Source organism: Hypomesus transpacificus, chromosome 19, assembly GCF_021917145.1.
Source record: "Hypomesus transpacificus isolate Combined female chromosome 19, fHypTra1, whole genome shotgun sequence".
Taxonomy (NCBI): domain Eukaryota; kingdom Metazoa; phylum Chordata; class Actinopteri; order Osmeriformes; family Osmeridae; genus Hypomesus; species Hypomesus transpacificus.
The window spans coordinates 2,091,401-2,115,821 of record NC_061078.1 but is presented as its reverse complement, the minus strand read 5'-3'; the positions used below and the strand labels follow the sequence as shown (position 1 = coordinate 2,115,821).

General features: G+C 47.4%; 2 protein-coding genes across 6 annotated transcripts in view; both read left to right on the top strand.

Annotated features, from left to right (window-relative positions):
- The first annotated feature begins 54 nt into the window (after positions 1-54).
- Positions 55-2,884, top strand: arpp19a (cAMP-regulated phosphoprotein 19a). Its single transcript, XM_047042762.1, has 3 exons — positions 55-262; positions 1,438-1,560; positions 1,680-2,884. The coding sequence occupies exons 1-3, from the start codon at positions 203-205 to the stop codon at positions 1,848-1,850; spliced, it is 354 nt and encodes a 117-aa protein (XP_046898718.1). The 5' UTR covers positions 55-202; the 3' UTR covers positions 1,851-2,884.
- Positions 2,885-3,371: 487 nt separating this feature from the next.
- myo5aa (myosin VAa) overlaps positions 3,372-24,421 on the top strand; it is a 35,069-nt gene continuing 14,019 nt past the window's right edge. For 3 of the 5 annotated variants that reach the window (XM_047041810.1, XM_047041809.1, XM_047041807.1), the window contains exons 1-20: positions 6,105-6,245; positions 12,276-12,386; positions 12,700-12,871; positions 13,107-13,251; positions 13,662-13,818; positions 14,918-15,061; positions 16,780-16,861; positions 17,499-17,606; positions 17,970-18,076; positions 18,212-18,477; positions 18,575-18,656; positions 18,758-18,898; positions 18,984-19,109; positions 19,693-19,776; positions 21,050-21,052; positions 22,456-22,608; positions 22,753-22,850; positions 22,958-23,044; positions 23,163-23,271; positions 24,006-24,217. In XM_047041810.1, coding sequence (XP_046897766.1) covers positions 6,213-6,245; positions 12,276-12,386; positions 12,700-12,871; positions 13,107-13,251; positions 13,662-13,818; positions 14,918-15,061; positions 16,780-16,861; positions 17,499-17,606; positions 17,970-18,076; positions 18,212-18,477; positions 18,575-18,656; positions 18,758-18,898; positions 18,984-19,109; positions 19,693-19,776; positions 21,050-21,052; positions 22,456-22,608; positions 22,753-22,850; positions 22,958-23,044; positions 23,163-23,271; positions 24,006-24,217 — 2,420 coding nt within the window. In that variant the 5' untranslated portion in view covers positions 6,105-6,212. Of the gene's footprint in view, positions 3,564-6,104; positions 6,246-12,275; positions 12,387-12,699; positions 12,872-13,106; positions 13,252-13,661; positions 13,819-14,917; positions 15,062-16,779; positions 16,862-17,498; positions 17,607-17,969; positions 18,077-18,211; positions 18,478-18,574; positions 18,657-18,757; positions 18,899-18,983; positions 19,110-19,692; positions 19,777-21,049; positions 21,053-22,455; positions 22,609-22,752; positions 22,851-22,957; positions 23,045-23,162; positions 23,272-24,005; positions 24,218-24,421 lie in introns of those variants that run through there. The other 2 variants (XM_047041812.1, XM_047041811.1) reach the window with 2 other exon arrangements.

The following is a 24,421-nucleotide window of genomic DNA, read 5'->3' as shown; positions in this document are numbered from 1 at the left end:
GCTTTGGATAGATTTCTTGGAAGTTTCATTTTTTTGCAACAGTAGTGACGTAATATCTCATGACAGCCATATTTGTGCGGGAGTCAGTGTGGTCGGTGAGGATTTGTACTGTATGGGGACAGAACACCGAGGCAGAGATTTTTGATTGCCTTCAGAATTTGCGCATTTTTTGCGTTTTCTTGGGGGTTAAGGTTAACCAAAGATGTCTGAAGAAATTGAAGGAACACGGACGGGTGAGGAGGGACTGGTTGAAGATAACAAAGTAAGTTTTAAACGCTTGTGCTACTTAGCTAGCCCATGTAAGCGAGCTAGCTAGGCTACCTAGCTAATAGCTTGCTATAGCGGAGCTACTCCGATTGGTTTGCTAGAATAGCCATAAGCTATTCAGTACGCTAGCATAGGTTAGCAAGGTAGCTAACTACCTAGAACGCTATGTCCAGAATGTCACAGCAACATTCAAACCTGGCATTGGCATTGTAGGGTGTTGGCTCGTAATTTAGCTTGCTATGAATTTACTAGAAGAGGCAGATTGGGACATGAATAAAAATGCTCGTAATATTTTTAGTCGTTGTCTTTGTATCTGGAAACGGAATCCAGCTATGCTAGCTAGATAGCTCTAGCTAGCTGACAGAATTCGCCCCAGCAAAAAGAAGCAAGGCTGGTTTGAACTAGTAATTGTTCTCAATTATTGTTAGCAAAGTGGTTACTTGATCAACAACAACCTAGCTGCTACAACATATGAACACAGTTTATACTTGTCAGTTTACGCGTTAGCCAGTCAACAAACGTCCTGTTGATCTACTAGCAAGCGTCCGTTATAAATACCTACAAGTTGTAGCTAGTTTGGCATGTAGCTAGCTATTATGAGACCGCTAGATACCTATCTAAACAAGAGGTAAGTGACGTTTACTATCGTGTTTCTTGTTTGTTTTGGTGTGGTAGGAAGCTGCTGCTTTTTGATAAACATATGGCGGTATATTTCAATATTCAAGATTGATCTGATTAACCCTTCGGGCGTTGGATACTTGGATAGTAACATTGTGTCATCTCATGCTAACAAATAGGCTTGGTCATTACTACCAGATTACTGCCGTTGTAGCTGTCAAATCCTCCAGTATTGCCACATTTTCAGCCTGTACTCTAAGCCCATTAACTTATGTTGTTGTGTAAAGTCTCTACGGATCACATGAGAACTGTTACTCCCTAGGCAGTCGCAGTGCTAAGACATCGGTAGGACGGAATGCGACTGCTCGCTATGCCTTGGAAATAGCGCAGAAGTGTGAATCTAGGCCTCATCATAGACCACTGTGACGAGGCTGTTCAAGCTACCTAGTTCACAAAGGTCTTATTTATAGTTAAACATTTACATTGTATTGCCGTGCTCCTTTTCACCTGTAATTATGAGGCATGTGATATGTTATGTATGTGTTTTTTCAGGACATGGAGGATATGGTGATCCACCCTGAAAAGGCAGAGGAGGCCAAACTGAAGGCTCGCTACCCTAATCTGGGGCACAAACCTGGGGGCTCTGACCTGCTTCGTAAACGCTTACAGAAGGGGGTTAGTCAACTCACTACCGCGTTATTGCAATCTTAGTATTTCAATCCTGTTTTATAGAACGCACACCGATTTCCCATGAATGACACTACATCCGCACATCAACCTCTTTCTCTTTGCAGCAAAAGTATTTTGACTCCGGTGACTACAACATGGCCAAAGCCAAGATAAAGAATAAGCAGCTGCCTGCCGCCACGACAGAGAAGGCCGAGATCACAGGGGACCACATTCCCACCCCCCAGGACCTGCCCCAGAGGAAACCCTCCCTGGTGGCCAGTAAACTCGCTGGCTGATACAAACACACAGCCACTGTCCCAGATCCCCTAAGTCTATATACATACTACCCTTCTCAGCCCCACCCCTACACTACTCCCTAGCACCAAGCCTTCCCTCCACTTTTAGCCCTGACCTTGCCCAAGAGGGAGCTCCCCATAATGGCTACTGAACTGGCTGCCATTTTACCCCTAGCCCTGTCCCTGGCACTGTACCTGACCCCCCCCTCTCCTTTTCCTGTATTGCTCTCACAGACTATTCTTCATCATAGCCCCCACTCTTCATCCATCCATTTCTCTGTTCCTTCTTTTGTTTGTTTTTACTCCCGTGTATAAATACACTGAAAGAAAGAACAAGTGTGTGTTGGAAGTGAACCGACTATCATGACCTTGCTCTTCTGTCGCAGAGCGCCGTGTTGTAACGCTGTTGTCAGTGGCTTTGGTGCGTTGATTGGCACAAGCTGCACCATCTCAGAAAGGTTTTCAGTGTCATCTACGGTCCTGTTGTTGGAAGTGTACATATTTACTAGTGTTTTGAGTGGAGGCAGATATCAGAGTTTTAGAATGTTTTACATTAGAATCATTGTATTATTCACTGTATGTCCTCATCGAAATTATGCTGGAATGTGCTTGAGTGATTGAGTTTAACCCTTGATTATGACAATGACCAGACTGTTGGTTCTGTTGGTGTGTTCACATGAAAGTGTTGAGAGACACTGGTGGACCACATGGTGAGGGCAAGAGTGGTGTATGAAAGCGCATGTGTGACTTAGGGCCCCTAAAGGCATTTATTGCCCCAAGCTAACCTGGGACGTCATTCATTTTATCTGCCCACTCATTCATCCATCCATTTATCCATTCATTCACACACACACACTCAGGTGAGATATGAGTCCACCAGGTGGCAGGTGATGACTGGCTGAGGGAGAGGTCGTAGTGCAGGTGTGGTTGATGGTCTGAAGCACTACATCGTCTGTCGAAGCTGTGCATGTACATGACTGCTCTGCTGTCACTTTGTGCCGTTTTGTTTTGTAAATAAAATAGTTTTGCACAAACGTCTTCTTTGTTGTGTTCCTGTGTATTGACTATGGTATCTAGTTATCAGAATATGTATACATTTTACACCTTTAAGTGTATGTTATTCCCCGTTTAATGTATAACGTATATGTAAATTCGACATCCCTTCAATTCAGTTTGATATTATTGTCAACACTTTCTTGCACGCAGAAACAACAATGTCAAATGCAGACAGATTCTCACTGGCATGTAGAAATGCAGGAGTACAAATAACTCAAACCATCAGAAAACCTATTTGGCATCCTATTGATTCAATCCAACATTGGGGACTCAAACTGCAATGACCTGCAAGTGAAAACTGGAATAATACAGATGAGCGCACCAATGCCCTGATTATAATCTAGCTGTGCCACAGTAGTGGCGTTCCGCGGCCACTGAGTGGCGCAATTTTCTATGTTTTCCAGACCAATAAAACTGCCGTGTTTTACTGAGTAATTTTACCCATCTCATACCCAGAATGCACAGAGGGATTCCAAAATATTGAGCTTCTCAGGTATGATGCCGATAGGGGCTTCGCACTAAGAACTAACGTTGTCTGAAACGATTTTATATCCTGCATGTAAGCACAACTTTCATGCTTTGTGGTGTCCTGATATTCTAGTCGAGATTTCAGAGGACACAGCGACCATCATGGCAGCGTCGGAGCTGTACACAAAGGTAAAATCGAGTTGATTAAATCTATAGGCTACGTGGTAACAGATTCTGTAATATCGCTTCATTGCAGCACAGTTGAATGTCAATACTTGCAATTTCGTTCTGTCGAAACAAGAATTTATTTTTTTTACCAAGCAAGGAAATTGTCAGTCAAATCCTCGCCCACGGCAGTCTGTAGTTTGCTGGTGAATGGTAAAGGATCTTTGAATGAATGAAATGCATTTAAAACAGCAATCCTGCAGAAGATATGTTGGTTGCCAAGTATGTGTGTGTGCAATGTCTAAATATAGCCTTCGGTTTAATGTTAAAATGGGTGCAGCTGACAAAGCGGCGAAGGCGCGGCGGTCGCCAAGGGGCCTTTCTTTCATATTCAGTATCATAAAAGATTACTTTTATCTAACATGGACCTTATAAGAAACTACCAGTAATCGTTACCATTTCAGTGTATATAAATGAGTGGTTGTAGATATAGACTCGAGAAATATCTTTCTGTAGCCTATAGGAAAAATCTAAGATGATGCAAAATGAATGCTGCGTGGTGTGGGTAGGATTTGAATATTTATTGTTACGATGAATAAAACATTTTGAGACATCGATGGCTGATATGAAAGCAATTAGGCCCATATCTTGTTTCCCTGATGATGCCAGTACATATTAGACTTTAATCCGAGCTCGGTTCGTTCGTATGTTAGCTAGTCGTTTGGGTACCGCTGATGCAGAGTGAGATGCTGCGACCAATGGTGACGTCAGAGCTTCGCTGACGACACTGCTGGTTGTTTTGAGTTTGCGGTTTGATTCTGAAGCTCTTAACCGATGGAATGGTGTGAGCGAAGGAATATCGGTTGGTTGCGCAAATCATTCAGCCCTAAATGGGGTATGGCATTAATTTTCAGAGTTCCATAGACCTATTAAACTGTCAACAATGAATAATATGGGTACATATCGTTCCACAAAGAAGAATGCATCGTTGTTGGATTTTTTTCTTCTTCTTATCTTCAGCGGCATTTTTAAATGGAAGGAGAAATTTGAAAGGTTGTGTGTGAGAGAGTGAGAGAGTGTGAGATAGAGAGACGTAACACCCATCCCCCACGTTGCCAGCTGGTGTATTCAGCATGAATAGAGTTCATATAGAGATGCAGTGTGTGTGGACGAGGGAGAATATGTGTGTGTACATGCATAGGTCTCCTATATATAAGCTACATACAGTATATTGTATGGCTTTGACTGAGCTGCTCTGATATAAGAGCCTTCATCTGCAAGCTTTCATCTCTCAGTCTATCTCACTGGACTTATGATGTCTTTGGAAGAGTGACGGGGTCATTGTGGCCTCGGTCACCTCTCTGATGTCGTGTCACATGTTGGGAACGTGGAAGCAGGTTATTCGTTAAGGTCATGTTCTGATGTCAGTCCACTATTTGTGATTTTGCCTTCCGTGCATAAGGCCTCGGAGAACACTCTGTTCTTTGTGTGTCTGGCTCTGCCTAATAAAACTCTTCAGAGGGTCTCTCAGTCTGAATACTCAATACACAGCAAACATACACATGCTAACATCAACATGAATGCACTCAGTTACCACACACATATGGCTTGGTATCTTTTACGAGCTAGGTTTGACTCCTGTCTGCCTTCAACCCCCGGGAGAAAAAGCACTATCGTGAGGGAGATAGAGAGGAAGACTAAGATTGTTGCTGCTCACAATAGTGCACCTATATAGGCCATACATTATGCTTTAGAAAATGACAATACATAGTAGGAAACTAAGTATTTTCCTTTTCGAAAAAAGGAACGTTCTTTAAATGTCCCCCAATCTGACTGGATAGATGAGAAAGCCTATTAGTTGTCTACAAATCTGTCATTCCAGCAGGTGTTCAGTTGTTTTGTTGTCAGTTGGAAACACTCCATGCTTGACATGGGTTTACTATCCACTAGCTGTAACTGGCCCTGGTTGTCCTCTAAGGAAGTCATGTTTGGGCCCAACATAGCCTGTCAGCTGTGTCATTCAGTGAATCAACAATTGGCCCTAAACAGCACTGGCTCCACACACAACTACGCAATCCCCTTTACTAAGTGTGGGTCTGTGTGAACATGCGTTATCACGTAACTGTGTATGTGTGTGTGTGTGTGTGTGTGTGTTGTTTTTTTCCCCTCTGGCACTGATGGAGAGCATGTGCATTCGATTACCACGGTAACCTGGTTATGGTAATTGTGCCGCCATACTGCGTTTGTGTCCACCCTGGTATCTGTCTGTCACCCTCGCCTGCCCTCCCCTGTTGCAGGACCGCCACTGGCGTGTGTTTGTGCAACTAACTTGAGCATCTGAGGTGAAGAGCTGCATCTGTTTGTGGGAAGCCACGACAATTTAAAGTCTGTGTTGCCTCAGGACTCATGTGACTGAGTGCTGTAGCAGGCTTAGGAGAACTGAGTTTTGATTGACTTCAGGATTGTCCAATGCCAGCGAAAGGCCATTCCAGAGGGGTTGGACTGATGAGAGCAGCAGGGAATGCTAGGCGCTCAGCAGACACAATGGGAATGCCTCATCGGTCTGGAACTGAAGAACTTAGGCTGCTCAACAAGACCACCGGTTCTGTGGGGTGTGGTAGGAGGTGTTGAGGTGGGCAGGGAGTATGAGATAGAGGCTGACCGCCAGCAAAGATGAACCAGGAGCTGGATTTTATGTTTGTCAAGGTAAGCCTTTGGTTTGCGTCTTTTTAAAACTCTTTAAACTTCACAAACAACTTTTGAGGGTGATGAAGAAAGTTAGTGTTGAAGTAGCCAACCGGAAAGAGAGAATACGTTTGTGTGCTAGAGGGGCCTTTATGTTGGTGTCGAAATGGGTCTCTCTGTCAGAGAGAACATGGATCTCCAGATGCGACACACCCTACAGCTCGACGGGGGATGTGGAGGCACACGCTGGGATGACACGGCTCATTAGACTCCCCTACAGGGAGAGGAGCTGTTTTGTGAGCAAGAATAAATGTAATAATGTCTTTCTTTAAACTCCCAACTGGTGGCAGAGACGAGGGGGAAGACATTAGCTGAGTGGAGAACAGTTTGCGAGGAACTCCTGTAGGTAGATTAGGTAGTTAGAGGAAAGAGAGGTTGTATGCAGCTGCCAATACATTTGTGACCATGGAACCCTGATTGAAGTCTAAATAGAAGGGGTCTGTGGCAGCAATTAGCAAGACTTTCGGTCTTTGTGTGGGAGAACTGTTTCTGACATTCAGGTTGGATCTGGAAGACCTCCATTGAGAACTGTCTTTCAAGACTCAGATATGCTGTACTGGACTGGGCTGAACTTGACTTGCTGAGTCGTGGTGCCAGCTGCCAACTGGCTATTTGCTAATGTAATTAGTGCCACTGTAGCATCCAAGGTCTTAGTAAGAGACTCTGCTCTGGTTTGGCACCTGGGCCACTGGGATGGTTTAGTCATGTAGTAGGAAACTGAACGACTCTCAAACCTTGATATCAAACCTTCTCATCCTCCCACAGATCCCTAAGCCTCTGTGTTCAGCAGCAGAAGTGAACGAGCGCTTGGGAGACAAACAGCCGATTCTCACGAGTCCCGAGTCATGTGATGACCTCTGGTCATGTGATGAGGGGCCTGGCTTCGATGGGAAAGCTGACCAACATGCTGTCTGGGTTCCTCACCGTTCAATCAGACCAGGACACATCCAAGGTCTTCAGCCATAAGCGGAGATCTGACAAGGATGGATGATTTGCAAAAGGAATGACTCCTTGCCTTCTGACAGCCTATAGATGAACTAGGATCTAGATGACTACCTGGAGTCCCATGTTCTCACCTGTTTGCAGGCATGTTGAGTGTTAGGGTTGAGGTAAAGACAATAGTCAGTGTGAGTAGGAGAGTCTTTAAACACCATACAGAGGATAGCAGAGGTCTTGCCTCTGCCACAAGTGAAAGCCCCCCGCTTGGTGTCAGAAGGTTAAGTCTCTCTAATCTCCAGTGGGCTGTGAGCACTTCTGATTGCTGCCGCCTCGCTCCTTTCCCCCCTCCTCGTCCTGTCATTGGTTCTTCTGTTCTGTTCTGTTGAACACTCTCCTTACCTCACATTCTCTCCTACATCATCAATCTGTTGCTGTGGCCCTGTTCTAAACTAACTCAACACCCCCCCCCCCCCCCCCCCCCCCCCAACTAACAATAGTAGCTCCACCTAGCCTTTGATCCCCCTGATCCTTTCAGATCTGCCCAAGAGCCTGGAAGGGCCACAGCTACGATTTGGAATTGGGTATATCGACATGCACTTCTGAGGTGTACAGGGGTGTGGCTTTTGCGGCGGTTTATTCATGGTAGCTATGCTGACAGGAGCATGTCACAGTGACAAGATCATTCCCCTGCTGGAGGGTTAGTGTCGTAGTGTTTACCATGCTGGTGTGGTGTGTAACAAAGTAGAGCTGTAGATCACTGCAACAGGATTAGCCAGAGCCACTAGTAATCCTGTCTCTGATCCTTAGTCTCTTTAGTTTGGATTGCTTGTCACAACCTGAATGAATGCCCAGATTTGCAGTTTAGGCTCTTAGGAAGTTTGGAATTGCAGTTGGTAAGACATGAATATTGTCAGAAATATATAGCTAGTCTGCATAAATCTCACTGTCATCGGTCCTCTTGGGTACTCCGGCAGATGGAGGTCACAGAAGTGGTGTGTGTGTGTGTGTGTGTGTGTGAGAGAGATGATTGAGATACTGAGGCCTGATGGCCTGAGGCCATGAGGCTTGATGTCACAAGGAGGATAATCCCCCCTTTTCTCTCCTTCCTCCATCTCTCCTCCTCCTCCCGTCTTATGTGAACCACTCGGCCATGTGGCAGACAGGGCGGGTCCCTCTGACTCATCACAATTTCTCTCTCTCCTCTGAGTGTCTTTCACTGGTGCTTGCTTTTGACCGTGTGTGTGTGTGTGATGGCAGCTTGAATGTTACCCTTCAAGTCTCCTCTGTTCTCTGACCCAGGAGATACACTGGTCTATAAATATGACTCAATCCCACCGCGGCTCTACCCAATCTCTCTCTCACACACTACACAGTCACACACACACACTCACACACTACACACACACACTACACACTCACACACTACACACACACACACTTACGTTCCACTCTTCATTTCTAGTTCTTTCCCTTTCCCCCTCAGCACGGTAAGGGAGGAAGGAAAGGGAGAAGGTTGTGACTACTTGAGGGGCAGCATATGTAGCTCAGCCAACAAACACATTCTTATCCTCTCCTCCTCTCTGGTGTCTCTTCTCCTCTTCACACACTCCAGTGTGTGAAGTGGATCGTGTGTGTGTGTGTGTGTGTGTGTGTGTGTGTGTGTGTGTGTGTGGAGGATCAGGAAGTGTGCTCAGCAGTGTTGTGATGCCTCAGTGGGTGTGATGTTACTCAGTGCAAGCTGTGCTATTTTTACAGCACCTCTCTCTCTCTCTCTCTCTCTCTGTGGCTAGGAGCCTGTGCTCAGGCCTCTCTCCGTGAGGAACAGGTGATGCGTGTCTGTGTAGGGGCGTAGGAAAGAGAAGGATAGGCTGCATGACCAGATGGAGGAAAGCAGGATGGGTATCATTCTGAGAGCACACCCAGGCTGGGCATCGTGCTCCTGTACCCAGCTGAGCACGTCTGGTCCTGACCTGCACATGGAGCCAGTCAGCTGGGCGGCAGGTGCTCGGCCTCCTATAACCTCTGGTTCGAGTCTCCACCTGTTCCCCCGACCCCCTCCCTGAGCGCACCCTCCCTCCCTCGCTTTAGCGCTCCTCCTCTGGGAAACGGGTAAATAAAGGGGGAGAAGGAGATGCTGCAGTGCTGCAGCTGGCTCAGCTAGGAGAGACCAGACCAGTGTTCAGGCTCCTGGAACCGAGTAAGAGTTTGGCCAGTTGCTGCTCTCTCTTTTCACCTCAGTGTTAGTGTCCAGCCTACACACACACACACACCACTAACAAGCCTTTTTCTTGAACCTCCCCTACACACACACACACACACACACACACACACACAAATGGTTGATTATGTTTGTGAGAACTAAGAACTTGTATCTGAAATGTGGCTCCTGGGCTGATATAATATGACGCAACCCGTCAAACTCTGCTGTACATTTTACAATGAAGTCTTTCTGTGCTCCGTCTGAACTCTGTAGCATTTACGCAACAGGATCACCGCCAGACTTTTCCACAGAGTATTGCTGTAAATGTTCATGGAGGGCAATCTGGATGTTCTTGGAAGGTCAGCTGTGCTTTGCTATTGACCTGTGTTTGTCTCGAGTCATGGGTGAGTTTAGCGCTCTGAGAACTCTGGCTAACAAACACAATCTGACATAATTCCAAACAAGCTCTCCATGTCAAACCCAGTTGTTAACGGTCAGATTATAACACTTCAGGAATGGCTTTCCTACTTTAGGAACTTGTTTAGCGTAAATCCAGACTAACACTTTAACCGTCTGTGTGAATTTCCCAGGGCAGCTTCTATAAACCGGGCCCCTGGCAGCCATCTTAACACATCCTACCAATCAGGAGACAGCTTGTTTTCCTTAGCCAATGCTGTCCCAGCGTTTACACTATGCTTGTGTGATGACAACCATGGCTACATTTCATTCTACAGTCATTCATAAGTAGCACACGTAGCATCATTACACTGTGGCAAGACGTTGTAAAAGGAATAACTACCACAACACAGGATTAGCGATGCTTGCGATGAACATTTGCACCGTAAAATATTAGTAGTCTGTCTCTTCACATGATTTTGCTTTCAGATTTCCCATTAATACATAGATCAGTTATCAATTTTAAATAAGGAAGTAATCAGAAATTAAACATTGATTTTGAATGCTGCGGCATTCAGTGCCTTGTTTTGTGTTCTGTTGGGATTGATCACAGACTAGCCCCTATGGCTGGCTCCATTCATAGGGGCCTACATTTGATCCTGGGCTCAGTCCCAGATCGGTGTGTCGCTTTGGAAAAAAGCTAAATAAATACATGAAGGGGTTCTTAATGACACACAACTCCCCAGCACTTTGGCACCCAGAGACTAGCCCAGGCTGATTGTGTGTCTGACTCCAGCCCCAGACCCATACTGTATGGGTGACTCCAGCCCCACACTGTATGGGTGACTCCAGCCCCAGCCCCACACTGTATGGGTGACTCCAGCCCCAGCCCCACACTGTATGGGTGACTCCAGCCCCAGCCCCACACTGTATGGGTGACTCCAGCCCCATACCCACACTGTATGGCTGAAGCTGTTTGTGGGTATGGCCAGTGCTGGAGGTTAATGGAGCAGTTTGTAATGCAGATCATCAAACTGTAAACAGAATAGGGTGATGCTGATTGGTTATTCAGCTGGGTGAGACGATCTTCTGGTTGCTTAAATCCAGTAGTATTGTGTGTGTGTGTGTGTGTGTGTGGAGGTTCAGACGGCTCACACTCACAGACACTCTTCTACACCATGTTGAGTGGAGCTGCTGTGTGTGTGTGTGTGTGTGTGTATGGTTGAAAGTTCAAACTGCTTCCACATACACCATGTTGAGTGAGGCTGCCATGTGTGTGTGTGTGTGTCTGGGCTGTTAGCTGGATTCCTCAACCATGTGACTGAGTCTGTTCTCATCAGTGTGTTTCACAAGTCTCCGGTCAGCTGACTGGGTCTGGCCACGGGGCCTGCTGACCCAGAACCAGGAGGCGGCAGGGGCGTGGCCTATCGCTCCACATGGGAGTGCTGGGCCTATGTTTGGGATTGTCCACCTAAAGTCTGGGGTTGATTTCTTTTAATGTTTTAACAATGTTGCCTGTAATTTAACGAGCAAAGTTGGCCAGTACTTAAAATTTCCAGTACTTGAAATTCCTTAGGTTTGTTAATTTGTCACATTAGCAATGATGTTTGTATGTTGTTGGATCTCTGTGTTGTTTTCATGAATGATAGGTTCAGACCACCACCTGAGATAATTAACTAAGGCCCAGTTTCCCAGACATGGATTAAGCCTAGTCCTAAAGTAAGAGAACATTTCAATTAAGATCTCCATTGAAAGTTTTTAATCTAGGACTAGGCTTAATCCATGTCTGGGAAACTGGGCCTGAAGGTTCTCCTAATGCAGGCGTAAGCTTTAAGACATGTTTACTAAAGATTCCCAAGTATTACCATTTATTGCGATGGTAATAGGTTTGTCTGCTGTTTGCTGATCCAGTGACCGGTCCGCTGTTCTATCCAATTACACGTTCGTATCTTTTAATGCCGATTTTACATTAGTTAATATTAGCTGTCACTCAGACACTCGTCTCAGGGAAAGTCAGAAGGTTTCCCAGAACATTAAACTGGTAGAAGTTAAGACTGTATCAAGGAGCTGGGGGTGGTGGAGGGTGGCAGCAAATGCACAATAATATGCAGTTACTTTCCAATGCATGTGTGTCTGGGTCTGTGATCGCATGCAGAATTTAAGTCCCTTGTGGGGAAGGCCAAGGCCAACACCAGCAGTGATGGTGTGTCGTTAGCTGCCTGAACTAGCCAATATATCAGAGAAAAGTTGGCTTGCTTTCTCGAAGTTGTGGAATTGGGTTTGGCAAGCAAGTCTCTTGTAATGTTGTGTAAGTGGAGTCGCTGTCGCCATGTTTAATGTGGGTTTTGAGTATTAACGTTGACTGGACAGGAATGTTTTGCAATGTGAATGTGTTTTTCCTGCTAAGTGGAATTGCTCTGGCCGTTCTAACGTCACTCTCTCTATATTCTTTGTAGTTTGCTCGGGTGTGGGTACCTGACGCAGAGGAGGTGTGGAAGTCCGCTGAACTGACGAAGAACTACAACAATGGCGACAGCTCCCTGCAGCTCATGCTGGAGGATGGAACGGTGAGAGGGAGGGGGGGGGGCTCTGGGTCTGGGGCTGGACAGCGGGAGGGAGGGAGGGAAGGAGGGAAAGAGGGCCTTCCTCTTCTGATACAGGCAAAGGTTGAGATGCACACCCATACTCAAGCCAATCTCATTACTGCTTATTGGTTTCACCATTAGCACGCTCCACAGATTAAACAGGCCCTTTGTGAGGGGATACCCCAGAGAGTAGTAAACAATAAACATGGTCGGGGGGGGGGGTGTCGAAACCCCCCTCCATGGAGACATCTTCTGTTCCCCTACTAAACTGTTCAATGCTCACGTTCTCCTCCAGAATATTGAGCACAAGTTGGACCCCAAGACTAAGAACCTCCCCCACCTGCGGAACCCGGACATCCTGGTGGGAGAGAATGACCTGACGGCGCTCAGCTACCTCCACGAGCCGGCTGTGCTGCATAACCTCAAAGTCCGCTTTATAGACTCTAAACTCATCTACACCTACTGTGGTACGCCTCAATGCAACAGCCTCCACACACACACACACACACACACAACATAATACACCCAAGTTTGCTGTGGTACGCCAGCATGCACACAATGACACATGATCATGCAAAATGTTGCTTAGAAAAGTGTGCGGACAGCAGACTCAAACACATTTTGTGTCTCAAACCCTAGTTGGTTGGATCAGTCTGGCTGTGTATGGTGCGTCTCTCTCATCCCTGCTGTGTTGACCCGCAGGGATCGTGCTGGTGGCTATCAACCCTTATGAGAGCCTGCCCATCTACGGCTCTGACATCATCAACGCTTACAGCGGACAGAACATGGGAGATATGGACCCACACATCTTCGCTGTGGCAGAGGAGGCCTACAAACAGATGGCCAGGTGTGTGTGTGTGTGTGTTGTGTTATACAAGTACAAGCTGTCGTGTCTCTCTTCCTGTTGCAGGACTCTCCTCCATCTCTCAGGTTTGTAGGTCAGAGCTGAGCTAGGATGGATCTAGAAATACACTTGTGGTCTCTCTCTCTCCGCCCATCTCTTTCTCTGTCTCTCTCTGTCTCTCTTTCTCTCTCTCCTCCTTGTAACAACTCTCCTTGGAGTCCTTTAAGCACACAAGCATTCACACATCACTCGCTTGAGGTCTGTGGGGTCTTTCGTTTTGACCTCTCACTGACTTCTCTCCCCAGCTGGGCTCTACGATATGCATTACATCTGCTACACTGGAGAGATAACCTGATAACACACACACACACACAGTCCTCTCACTCTGTGTGTGTTCCTCTGCGCCCCGTCAGGGATGAGAGGAATCAGTCCATCATCGTGAGCGGCGAGTCGGGGGCGGGGAAGACGGTGTCGGCCAAGTATGCCATGAGGTACTTTGCCACCGTCAGCGGTTCAGCCAGCGAGACCAACGTGGAGGAGAAGGTGCTGGCCTCCAACCCCATCATGGAGGTAAAGACCGTGTGTGTGTGTTGGTGTGTATGTGTGTTGGTGTGTGTGTGTTGGTGTGTATGTGTGTTTTAGGTGCTTGTGTGTTTACACATGGCGTGCCAAGCGCCAATGCAGGCCTTGAAGCTCAAGAGAGCCCCTCGCACAGGCCCAGCGAGCAAATTGCTGTGATGAGGAGGAACCCGGGGAACAGGACAAAAGACATCGCTCCTCCTGCTCCTTGTCTCCTCCTCTCCTCCCCCCCGTCCCTCCTTTTGCTGTTCCCCTGCCGCAGGCTGCCCTCTGCTGTGTCAGTTGAGAGCATTCCCTGCAGTGTGTGTGTGTGTCTGTGTGTGTCTGTGTGTGTCTGTGTGTGTCTGTGTGTGTCTGTGTGTGCGCTCATACAGTCATTTGGGACGGGAAAAGATCTCCCCTGTGCCCATATGCCACCCCCTCCTATTTGTGTCAATGACGTCACTTTTTCTCCCAGCACTTCCAGCAGGATCAGCCAATCAGAGCACAGCTCACATGATGAATAGGCATCATTCTTCCTCGTGTTGCAAAGACGGGATGTCAAATCAGAATAGAAAATGAATTAGTATGTGTGCCTGTATGTGATTCAGGATTGCATCAGCTGGTCGTGACACAGTGGTGCACACTGTGCTCCTCTATAGGAGTGTGAGAGAGAGACTGTGTTGCCTGTGTAAGGAGAGACTGGAATACCTGCCGGCTATGCTGAAAGCCTCCTTGTCTGCAGTGAACAGTGAAAGTGTGTTTGCCCTTAGCTCAGCAAGCGCACTGTGTCCTTACACACTCTCTAACCCTCTTGCCAGAACGTGTGTGTGTGTGTTTGGTAAGAATCCCCCTGCAGTAAGGCAGTGTTTCTTGCGTTTCAATTTCTAGCCAGACGTGTGTGTGTGTGTGTGCGTGTGTTGAACCCTGGAAGCTGACAACGTTCCTGCTGTCTCTGCCAACCTAGCAGGACTCCATCCCCCACAATGCTTAGCCTTGCATCAAAGCCCACTTACCCACCACCCCCTTGGAAAACATTTGATAAAACCTCAGATTGCTAAATGCTTGATATTTAGTTTAAAAAGACCCCTGATTCTCTGTGTCCTCACAGGCGATAGGGAATGCCAAGACTACCCGGAACGACAACAGCAGTCGTTTTGGGAAGTACATCGAGATTGGCTTTGACAAACGCTATCGCATCATCGGAGCCAACATGAGGACATACCTGTTGGAGAAATCTCGAGTGGTGTTTCAGGTGAGCAACAACACACAAACACAGAGATATAACCCACCATCTGGGGAGTCAGGTGGCTGAGCGGTTAGGGAATTGGGCTTGTAATGGGCAAGGCACTTCACCCTACTTGCCTCGGGGGAATGTCCCTGTACTTACTGTAAGTCGCTCTGGATAAGAGCGTCTGCTATATGACTTCATGTAAACCACTGTGTCCAGGTTTGCATGTGGCCATGCAGAGAGAGAAGCAGGCTTTTTTGGAGGACAAAAGGTCAAAAAGGTTAACCTTTTCCGGAGGGAGACCAAAGGAGACTTTCACACGTCACACTCTGATGTTCTATCTGGTCCTTCTCTAGTCTGGTGTTTCTCTGGCTATAGAGAGACTTAATCAGGGCTCGCAACTAACTTTTTCCTCAAATTAACCGTCCCAAACTGAACTTAACCTGTCCCAAAATGTAAATTCCTGTGTGTTTGCATTTTGACATGGGTGTAGGTTATTTGCAACACTATTTAAGTAATCCATACAGTCGTGGGGTTCAAATCAATGTCTGAATTTCAATGTGAATACATACACAATAGAATACACACTTTTCTTGGTTGTGTCATGGAAGGGCTAACACAATTCTTGGTTAAAAAAAAAAGAGTTTGGGGAAACGTTTTCAAAAAAAGTTTCTGAATGTTTGAAAAATATTTTCTACAAAAAGTTATGAAAGGTTGAAAATATTATATTTTTCAAAAATATTTTTGCTTTTCTTTACTCTGTTTTAGGCTTCTCTGGTCTCCTCTCCCCTCTCCTCCTCTCTCCTCTCCTTTCACTGTGTGTGGAAAAAAAGTTTTAAAAAAAAGTTTAGAAAGGGTGAAAAAATGATTAAAAAAAAAGTTTCTAAAGGTTTGAAAAATATTTTCAACAAAAAAATATACGCTGTTAATTTCGAGCCCTTGACTCAGAAATGCTGCTTTTACTGGCAAATTGCTTTTCAAATATCTTCATCTAGAGCAGAGACAATAGCTGTTCAAACAATCTGACCCAAACAAACACTCCTTGTCTTTCTCTTAACGCGACAACTACCAAAGAGGATTTGTAGTGAAGGTGTCACATTCTAGATTAGAATGGTATTGAGTGTTAACTCAGGGCTGGTAGACCTACAGTACAATTTGCTTACTCACTTACACTCAAAGCTATGTGGTCTGACCGGGTACATTCTGAGGTATCTTTTACGGTACACCAGACAAGTGAGCTGCACTAACTTCCTTCTTCCAGACACCCAGGTTTCTCTCTTTCCTATGTTGGCCCTGTCTCTGTGTTGGCCCTGTGACAATCCTTCAATGGCTTGATTCTCCCCTGGCCCCCCCAGCCTGCTATGTTATCTCCCTGTCTCTTTACTCAGTGTCCTGCTAGTGCGGTTTCTATTGAGGTGGAACAGGAGCTGGGAAACTCCTCTAGATCAGTCGAGTTAAATGTGACACCTGCACACACACACACACACACCTTGAAAATCCACAGATGAGGAATGTGAAGAGGGTTTGCCTCTGTCACATTCCTCCCCGTGTTTGTGTGTGTGTGTGTGTGTGTGTGTGTGTGCATGTGTTCCTGCATGCTGCCAGGGTAGTGTGGGGATTTGTCATAGCTGAACTGTACAAACAAATAACTCACTGATATGACAGTGAGTTATTTGATAAATGGATATGACAGGTATTGTTCTGTAATCATTACTGATTGTTCACTGTGTGTGTCCTTCCAGGCGGACGAGGAGAGGAACTATCACATCTTCTACCAGCTGTGTGCGTCTGCCCACCTGCCCGAGCTAAAGGCGTTAAAACTCAGTAAGTCGTCTTGACAAAGCCTGGCATTTGGTAACATGAGCCTGGGATTAAAACGCGCTTAGTGTCTGGGTTTTTTGTGTCTGTTTTGTGTGATTGTTCAGTGGTTTCCTGGTTCTGGTGGCTGGATGTTGCATTCCTGGCCTGTCTCTGTGTCTCTTTGTCATCGAGCTGATCTGGCTTTTCCTTATCAGAAAACTCCCACTGAGAAGACACACCTGCTCATCCTGCTCCTCAAGAGACACACACACACACACACACACACAGACTGCCAGTCTGTGTCTTCTTTCAGCTGGCTGCACTGATTAAGTGAGGCTTGGTAAATGGAAGGGTTGTCACGGTAATATTAGGCCCCCTGTTGCCAGGCAACAGGCTATGGTTGCTTAAATTTGGGCTAAGGCTGTGTGTGTGTGTGTGTGTGTGTGTGTGAATGTTTTCAAGTGAGTGTTTTGAATAAGTGTGTTTCGTGTCTCCATTAATCAAACATGTCATTATCTGAGCCGGTCACCACTGTGACAGGTGTGTCGGCCAGTCAGCAGACTGTGTGACTGTCCCCGTCTCCTAGACATGGTGACCCGTTTCTGTCCTCAAGCTCTGTCTCTTTGCAATCCCCCCTCCGCCCTCCCCCTCCCCCCTCCAGGCAGTGCGGATGACTTCCTGTTCACCAAGCAAGGACGCAACCCTGTCATCGATGGAGTGGACGACGCCAAGGAGTTGAGCAACACCCGCAATGCCTTTACTCTGCTAGGTATGGCACACACACACACACAGACCACGAACACACACACGCACACCAAGATGGTCACTACTGAAGATCCTTCACCTCAACTGCAAGGAAATGTCCCCTGCCTCCCAGACAGATACACACAGACAGTCTGCTCTTTACGCCCGTGTGGAGCAGAAAGGTCACCAAAGAGAACCCAGCAGTGATATGTCACTTGATTGCCTCATGCTCAGCCAACAACAATCTGAGATCTGTTTGCCTGTTGCTGCGTGTGTCTAGGAGACAGGATGTGTTTTCGTCATTCAATTTCCCACAGTTCCAGACAATTATCCAGGGACTGAGAAGTGTGTGTGTGTGCGTGTGGCTCACCTCCCTCCCTCCCTGCAGGCATTAATGAGTCCTACCAGATGGGGCTGTTCCAGGTGCTGGCAGCCATCTTGCATCTGGGCAACGTGGAGGTGAAGGACCGAGACTCGGACAGCAGCGTCATACCTGTGAGGAGACATGCGTTACCCCTGTACACCCCCCTGTACACCCCCCTGCACCCCACACATCGTTTCATTCAGCGGACGCTTTTTTATTTTTTTACCGAGCTTCAAACTGTCTGTTACCCTCCGTCCTTCCCACAGCCCAGTAACCAACACCTGATGGCTTTCTGCGATCTGGTGGGCGTGACCTACCAGGACATGTCCCATTGGCTGTGCCACAAGAAGCTGAAGACGGCCACGGAGACCTACATCAAGACCATCCCCCGGCTGCAGGCCACCAACGCCCGCGACGCCCTGGCCAAGCACATCTATGCCAAGCTCTTCAACTGGATAGTAGAGCATGTCAATAAGTCCCTGCATGCCACCCAGAAGCAACACTCCTTCATAGGGGTTCTGGACATCTACGGGTAGGCGTCTGGGTTCCTGGGTGGACGGGGACAGCTTCTTCTGAGGGGTGTTTTATCAGAGTGTTTTTAACTGCCTGTTCTCTTGTCTCGCACTCAGTTTCGAGACGTTTGAGATCAACAGCTTCGAGCAGTTCTGTATCAACTATGCCAATGAGAAGCTCCAGCAGCAGTTCAACATGGTGAGCTGTGGGGGGATAGATTTTGTGTTGTGGTTTTGGAGGAGCAGTCCAAATGCAACTGATCCCTGTGCGTGCGTGTCTGTGTGTGCGTGTGTGAACAGCATGTGTTTAAGCTGGAGCAGGAGGAGTACATGAGGGAGCAGATCCCCTGGACTCTGATCGACTTCTATGATAACCAGCCGTGCATCAACCTCATCGAGTCCAAGATGGGGATCCTGGACCTGCTGGATGAGGAGTGCAAGGTAACACACTCAGACACAAGCACACAGGAAGCGCTCTTATTTTTTGACCATCTGCTCACCTGACTCTGTGTCTTGCCCGGTCCAGATGCCCAAGGGTTCTGACGACTCGTGGGCCCAGAAGCTGTACAACACTCACCTGAAGACCTGCAGCCTGTTTGAGAAGCCCCGCATGTCCAACAAGGCCTTCATCATCCAGCACTTTGCTGACAAGGTACCTTTACGATACCTTTTGGGTACAGCCCTGCCTCCTGTAGCCTCCTGGGCCTGTAGACACAGTTCCTCTGTGGTTGTTGGGGAAGGGTTTGTCTGGGGTGAGAGACACAACTTGACTTCAGAGGACAGGGTTCATCATGCACTAGAGAAGGGGTGAGACTTCTCTGTCAGAATGTCACCTCTCGTAACCAAATATACTGAGGGTGTACGAAACGTGTGTGTGTGTGTGTGTGTAATGCTGTATGATTTGTGTGAGTGTGATGTATGTTGATTGCAAACCTGCTGACCCAGGATTGCTCTGGCTGGTTTTAGACTAGATCAAGTTCCTAAAGGGGGACTGGGCGTCCTTCTCCAAGCTCTCTCCTAACCTCCCTCTTGTTTTCAAGAGGCCTTGAAGCCTTTTCTGATTATTGGCTCAAACACATGTTTTCATTTCATTTTGATTAGATCATTTCATTTTGATTTGATTTGATTTGATTTGATTCATCATATCTTAATTTAAAAGTATTAACGACAGGGAGATGACAAATATGTATGTATGTAGAATACTCAGTGTGTGTGTGTGTGTGTGTGTGTGTCAGGTGGAGTACCAGTGTGATGGCTTCCTGGCGAAGAACAAAGACACAGTGAACGAGGAGCAGATCAACGTTTTAAAGGCCAGCAAGGTGGGTCACACACACACACGACTCCGCCAACCTGTCATCGTCTCATCCACCCAGTCCAGCAGTGATGTCATCTGACAGGAAGCAAGGTGGAACACATTCTCTTGGGGGGGGGGAAGAGGTGGAGGAGAAACAGCGCCCTCTGCAGTTCAGGAGGAATATGGTGGTGCTCTCTCCTGTCCCCGTTGAGAGGGCAGATAAGAGAGAGAAAGGGGTTGTGTTAGGGTGTCTTAGGCAGGACTGTGTATGGTGACTCAGCAGGGTGAGCACCGCATGCCCACGCTGTGTAAATTAGGGGATTTGTGGTCATGTCATTCAATTAAGTTATTGGCTTAAACTGCAGCATTAAATCCTTTTGTGGCATCGTGAGCACATCCAGTCATGTGTCTCCCCCCCCCCCCCCCAACACACACATACTGATGCTGCTCGTACATATTTTGGACATCTGATTCTGCAACAAAAAAACATGCTGTGTGCGTTTTGTTCCTGGGGATGATAAACGTTGTACAACCACTTGAGAAATGGCCTGAGCCTTTAAATCCTGATCCTCTGATAAGCATGTACACATACAGTACACTTACCTACACACACACTCACTCACTCACACACACATACACGTTATAGTGACACACAGGTCATCATCAGTGCTGCATGCGGGTCCAGATGTTCACTATGCCCTCTGACTGTTCTGTTATAGACTCCTGCAGGAGCAGAGTGGGGTAAGGGTTCAAACATGGTCTAATCTAACCACTAACAGTCTGCTAAACACACACTTACACACACACACTACCTTTCACTCACACATACACATTCAAGCGAGCACACACAAACACACACACACACATCCACTGAAACACATGTAAACATGTGTCCAACTCTACTGTAAGAATCTCCCATGGCAGCATTAGCCTGTCGTCATGGACACCGGTCTGACTAACCATTAATGGTCTAGAAGTGATGATGACTCCTGGGCATCTAATGAAGCTCTAGAAACATAGCTAGCCAAGCTCAACACATCATCTCTCATGTGGTGTGTGTGTTATTTATTTTCCCATCATACACCCCTCGTCCATCAGATCTTCCTAATTAAGCACGGGTAGCGTGTTTGCCTTTTGATATGGGTTGAATCCCTTTTTTCGTATTTCAGTTTGGGAATGTAATTAAAACTTTTGGTTGTGGTTAATCTTTGCTTTTCTCATTGTGCTGTCTGTCCCACCTGTTGTCCATGTATGTTTTGGTTTTTGTTCCATCATGACAACCCCTCTCCCCTGAGCAGAAGGTAAATGCAGGCATTCTTACAATGCTGACCAACATCTCCCTCAATCCTCTCTCCTCTTCCGTCTCTCTTTCTCTACTTCCTGCTCACACTTCCTGTCACAAGGGCTCATGGTAGTTTAACCACCTAGGGTGAGGGTGAAAGGGCCGTCAGCAGTCTAACCACCCAGGGTGAGGGTGAAAGGGCCGTCAGCAGTCTAACCACCTAGGGTGAGGGTGAAAGGGCCGTCAGCAGTCTAACCACCCAGGGTGAGGGTGAAAGGGCCGTCAGCAGTCTAACCACCCAGGGTGAGGGTGGGACGGAGTCGGATGAAGGGATGCATGCGGGGCACTAAACAACCACAAAAAGGAGAAAGAAATTTGGGTTAAGAGGATCACAGATTGATTAAACCTGTATAAGGGAGGATAAAAAAGGAGGCAGAGTTTTCCCATTTTCCAGCATGAGGCGGTGTGGCTGTGCTAGGGGCGCCATCGAGACGACCAGCATGGTGGCGGTTTGATCTGGAGGACAGAGGCCCTGCAGGACTGCACCATAATATAACCCCCTGGTTATATTCACATATACTGCTGTCTGTGCTGCAGGAATATGAGCTATGATGGGATATATACATGATGTATGCCATTAGAGGAGAAGCACTTAATTACACTGGATGAAATCATTGGATAAATGATATATGGAAGAGTGGCATACATTATTATATATGTGAAGCTGTGTAACCATTTTAACCTCCTCAGATTAACCTTGCAGTCGGTTGTGAAAGATGTTAACCATTCTACCATGTACATATCGCTCTAAACCTTTTTAACTCCTGTTCTTGTCCAACCGTATCATCAACACTGTGTATTTGTCATCTTTAACATTTTATTCCAATTCTGCAAGAGTTGAAAACAAATTATTTCACTTCTGTAAGTACTTGACAAATTGCCTATTGTTTTAGATTTTGAAATCTTAGTTATTGCTCCATTGCCAGAACTGCTGTAACCTTTTCACACTTGTCATGTTGACCTGGCCTGTATTGTGCTGAAACAAACCATGTCAACGTCACTTCAAGTCTGGTTTCACATCCAGTATCTTGATCAGTTCAGTACAACTCAGTTCAGCTTGTTTCAGTCCGCAGTTAATCCCCAAACCCCACACATTTCCTCACTGCCTTATTCTGCTCATAGTCTGACTTGCGGCTTCAGCCTTGGCTAGCAAATACATATTTACAGCACATCATATAGACCACAATTCTAAGAAATAGTCCAAAAGAAAAGTATATATTTTCCCCCAAGACGGTCTCAAGTTGGCAGTGTAGTCTACAATCCCCAGGTTCTCTTTCTAGCTAGCTGGCTTCATTGACCAGGCCTTGGGCCTCAGCCCCATGCCAGGTCCCTGAGTGACTGTGTTGTGGCTACCGCCCCCAGTTTGACCTCCTGATCGAGCTGTTCCAGGGCGAGGAGAAGGCCACCAGTCCCTCGGGGGCTGTCCCCGGTGGTCGCACGCGCCTCAGCATCAAACCCGAAAAGACCCGGGCTGCACATTCCAGCAAGGAGCACAAGAAGACTGTGGGCTGCCAGGTATGACACTGAAGCCCCTGGAATCTCTGCAAGACGCCCTGCTTCCTTGTTCCGGATGGAACAGCTGTGCTGTCACTGTGCACTGGCAGATAAAAGCTATTCTAACCCACTCCCCCCCCCATATGTGTCCTGTTCTTTCGACAGTTCCGGAACTCTCTACAGCTTTTGATGGAGACTCTGAACGCCACCACTCCTCACTATGTTCGCTGCATCAAACCCAACGACCTCAAGTTCCCTTTCACGTGAGTCTGCATGGCTTCTTCTCTAGGAAAACCCGTTGTATTGACAGTGGAGGGTTGTGGTTAGCTGTTGTATGGGTGCATTGATGATGGAGGGATGGTGTGTGCAGATTTGACCCCAAGCGAGCGGTGCAGCAACTCCGAGCCTGCGGAGTATTGGAGACCATCCGCATTTCCGCCGCAGGATTCCCCTCCAGGTACACACACACACACACTGTGCATTAAATAGCACACACACACAATATGCTGTCTGTATAAATGAGACGCACCTAACCCTAACCCTCCTCTGGGGGTGTGTCTGGGGGTGTGTCTCAGATGGACCTATCAGGAGTTCTTCAGTCGTTACCGGGTGCTGATGAAGCAGAAAGACGTTCTCGCAGACAGGAAGATGACCTGCAGGAACGTCCTGGAGAAGCTGGTAGAGGTAAGGAGCAGGTGTCCGAGGTTGGGATGTAGGGGGAGTACGAGGGTGAACATGGGATGTAGGAGGGTGAGGTTGGGATGTAGGGGGGAGTACGAGGGTGAACATGGGATGTACGAGGGTGAGGTTGGGATGTAGGGGGGAGTACGAGGGTGAGGATGGGATGTAGGAGGGTGAGGTTGGGATGTAGGGGGGAGTACGAGGGTGAACATGGGATGTAGGAGGGTGAGGTTGGGATGTAGGGGGGAGTACGAGGGTGAACATGGGATGTAGGAGGGTGAGGTTGGGATGTAGGGGGGAGTACGAGGGTGAACATGGGATGTAGGAGGGTGAGGTTGGGATGTAGGGGGGAGTACGAGGGTGAGGATGGGATGTAGGAGGGTGAGGTTGGGATGTAGGGGGGAGTACGAGGGTGAACATGGGATGTAGGAGGGTGAGGTTGGGATGTAGGGGGGAGTATGAGGGTGAACATGGGATGTAGGAGGGTGAGGTTGGGATGTAGGGGGGAGTACGAGGGTGAACATGGGATGTAGGAGGGTGAGGTTGGGATGTAGGGGGGAGTACGAGGGTGAACATGGGATGTAGGAGGGTGAGGTTGGGATGTAGGGGGGAGTACGAGGGTGAGGATGGGATGTAGGGGAGTGAGAGGGTGAGGAAACAATAGCCCCAGGCCAATGAGGCTTCTCAGTTGAAATGAAAAGAGCCATCTCGCAGACCTCCACATTCTTCTCCTTCAGGACCAGGACAAGTATCAGTTTGGTAAGACCAAGATCTTCTTCCGAGCTGGCCAGGTGGCCTATCTAGAGAAGCTGAGAGCGGACAAGCTCCGTGTGGCCTGTATACGCATCCAGAAGACCATCCGCTGCTGGCTGGCTCGCAAGAAGTACCTCCGCAAGAAGAACGCCGCCATCACCCTCCAGAGATTCACCCGCGGATACCAGGCCCGCTGGTGAGTGGACCGCGCACCTGTCAGTCATTTCCCCCTTAGCCAATCACATCGAGTAAGAAGAGAATAGGTTGAATCTATCATGTCTGTTAGTGAGCTGAAAGATGATGTAGTCCTAAATTGGATGAATCTGAACGGTGGGATATCAATATCGGCCTTAAAAATCCTTATGGGTCGGACTCTACTTTTAAAGTATTCTACTGTTTC

Bases quoted from the DNA above. Each gene is read 5' to 3' on its own strand.
- arpp19a (XM_047042762.1), top strand. From the start codon at position 203: ATGTCTGAAGAAATTGAAGGAACACGGACGGGTGAGGAGGGACTGGTT. The intron at 263-1,437 runs GTAAGTTTTAAA...GTGTTTTTTCAG, and splicing joins GACTGGTTGAAGATAACAAA to GACATGGAGGATATGGTGAT. The intron at 1,561-1,679 runs GTTAGTCAACTC...TTCTCTTTGCAG, and splicing joins GTAAACGCTTACAGAAGGGG to CAAAAGTATTTTGACTCCGG.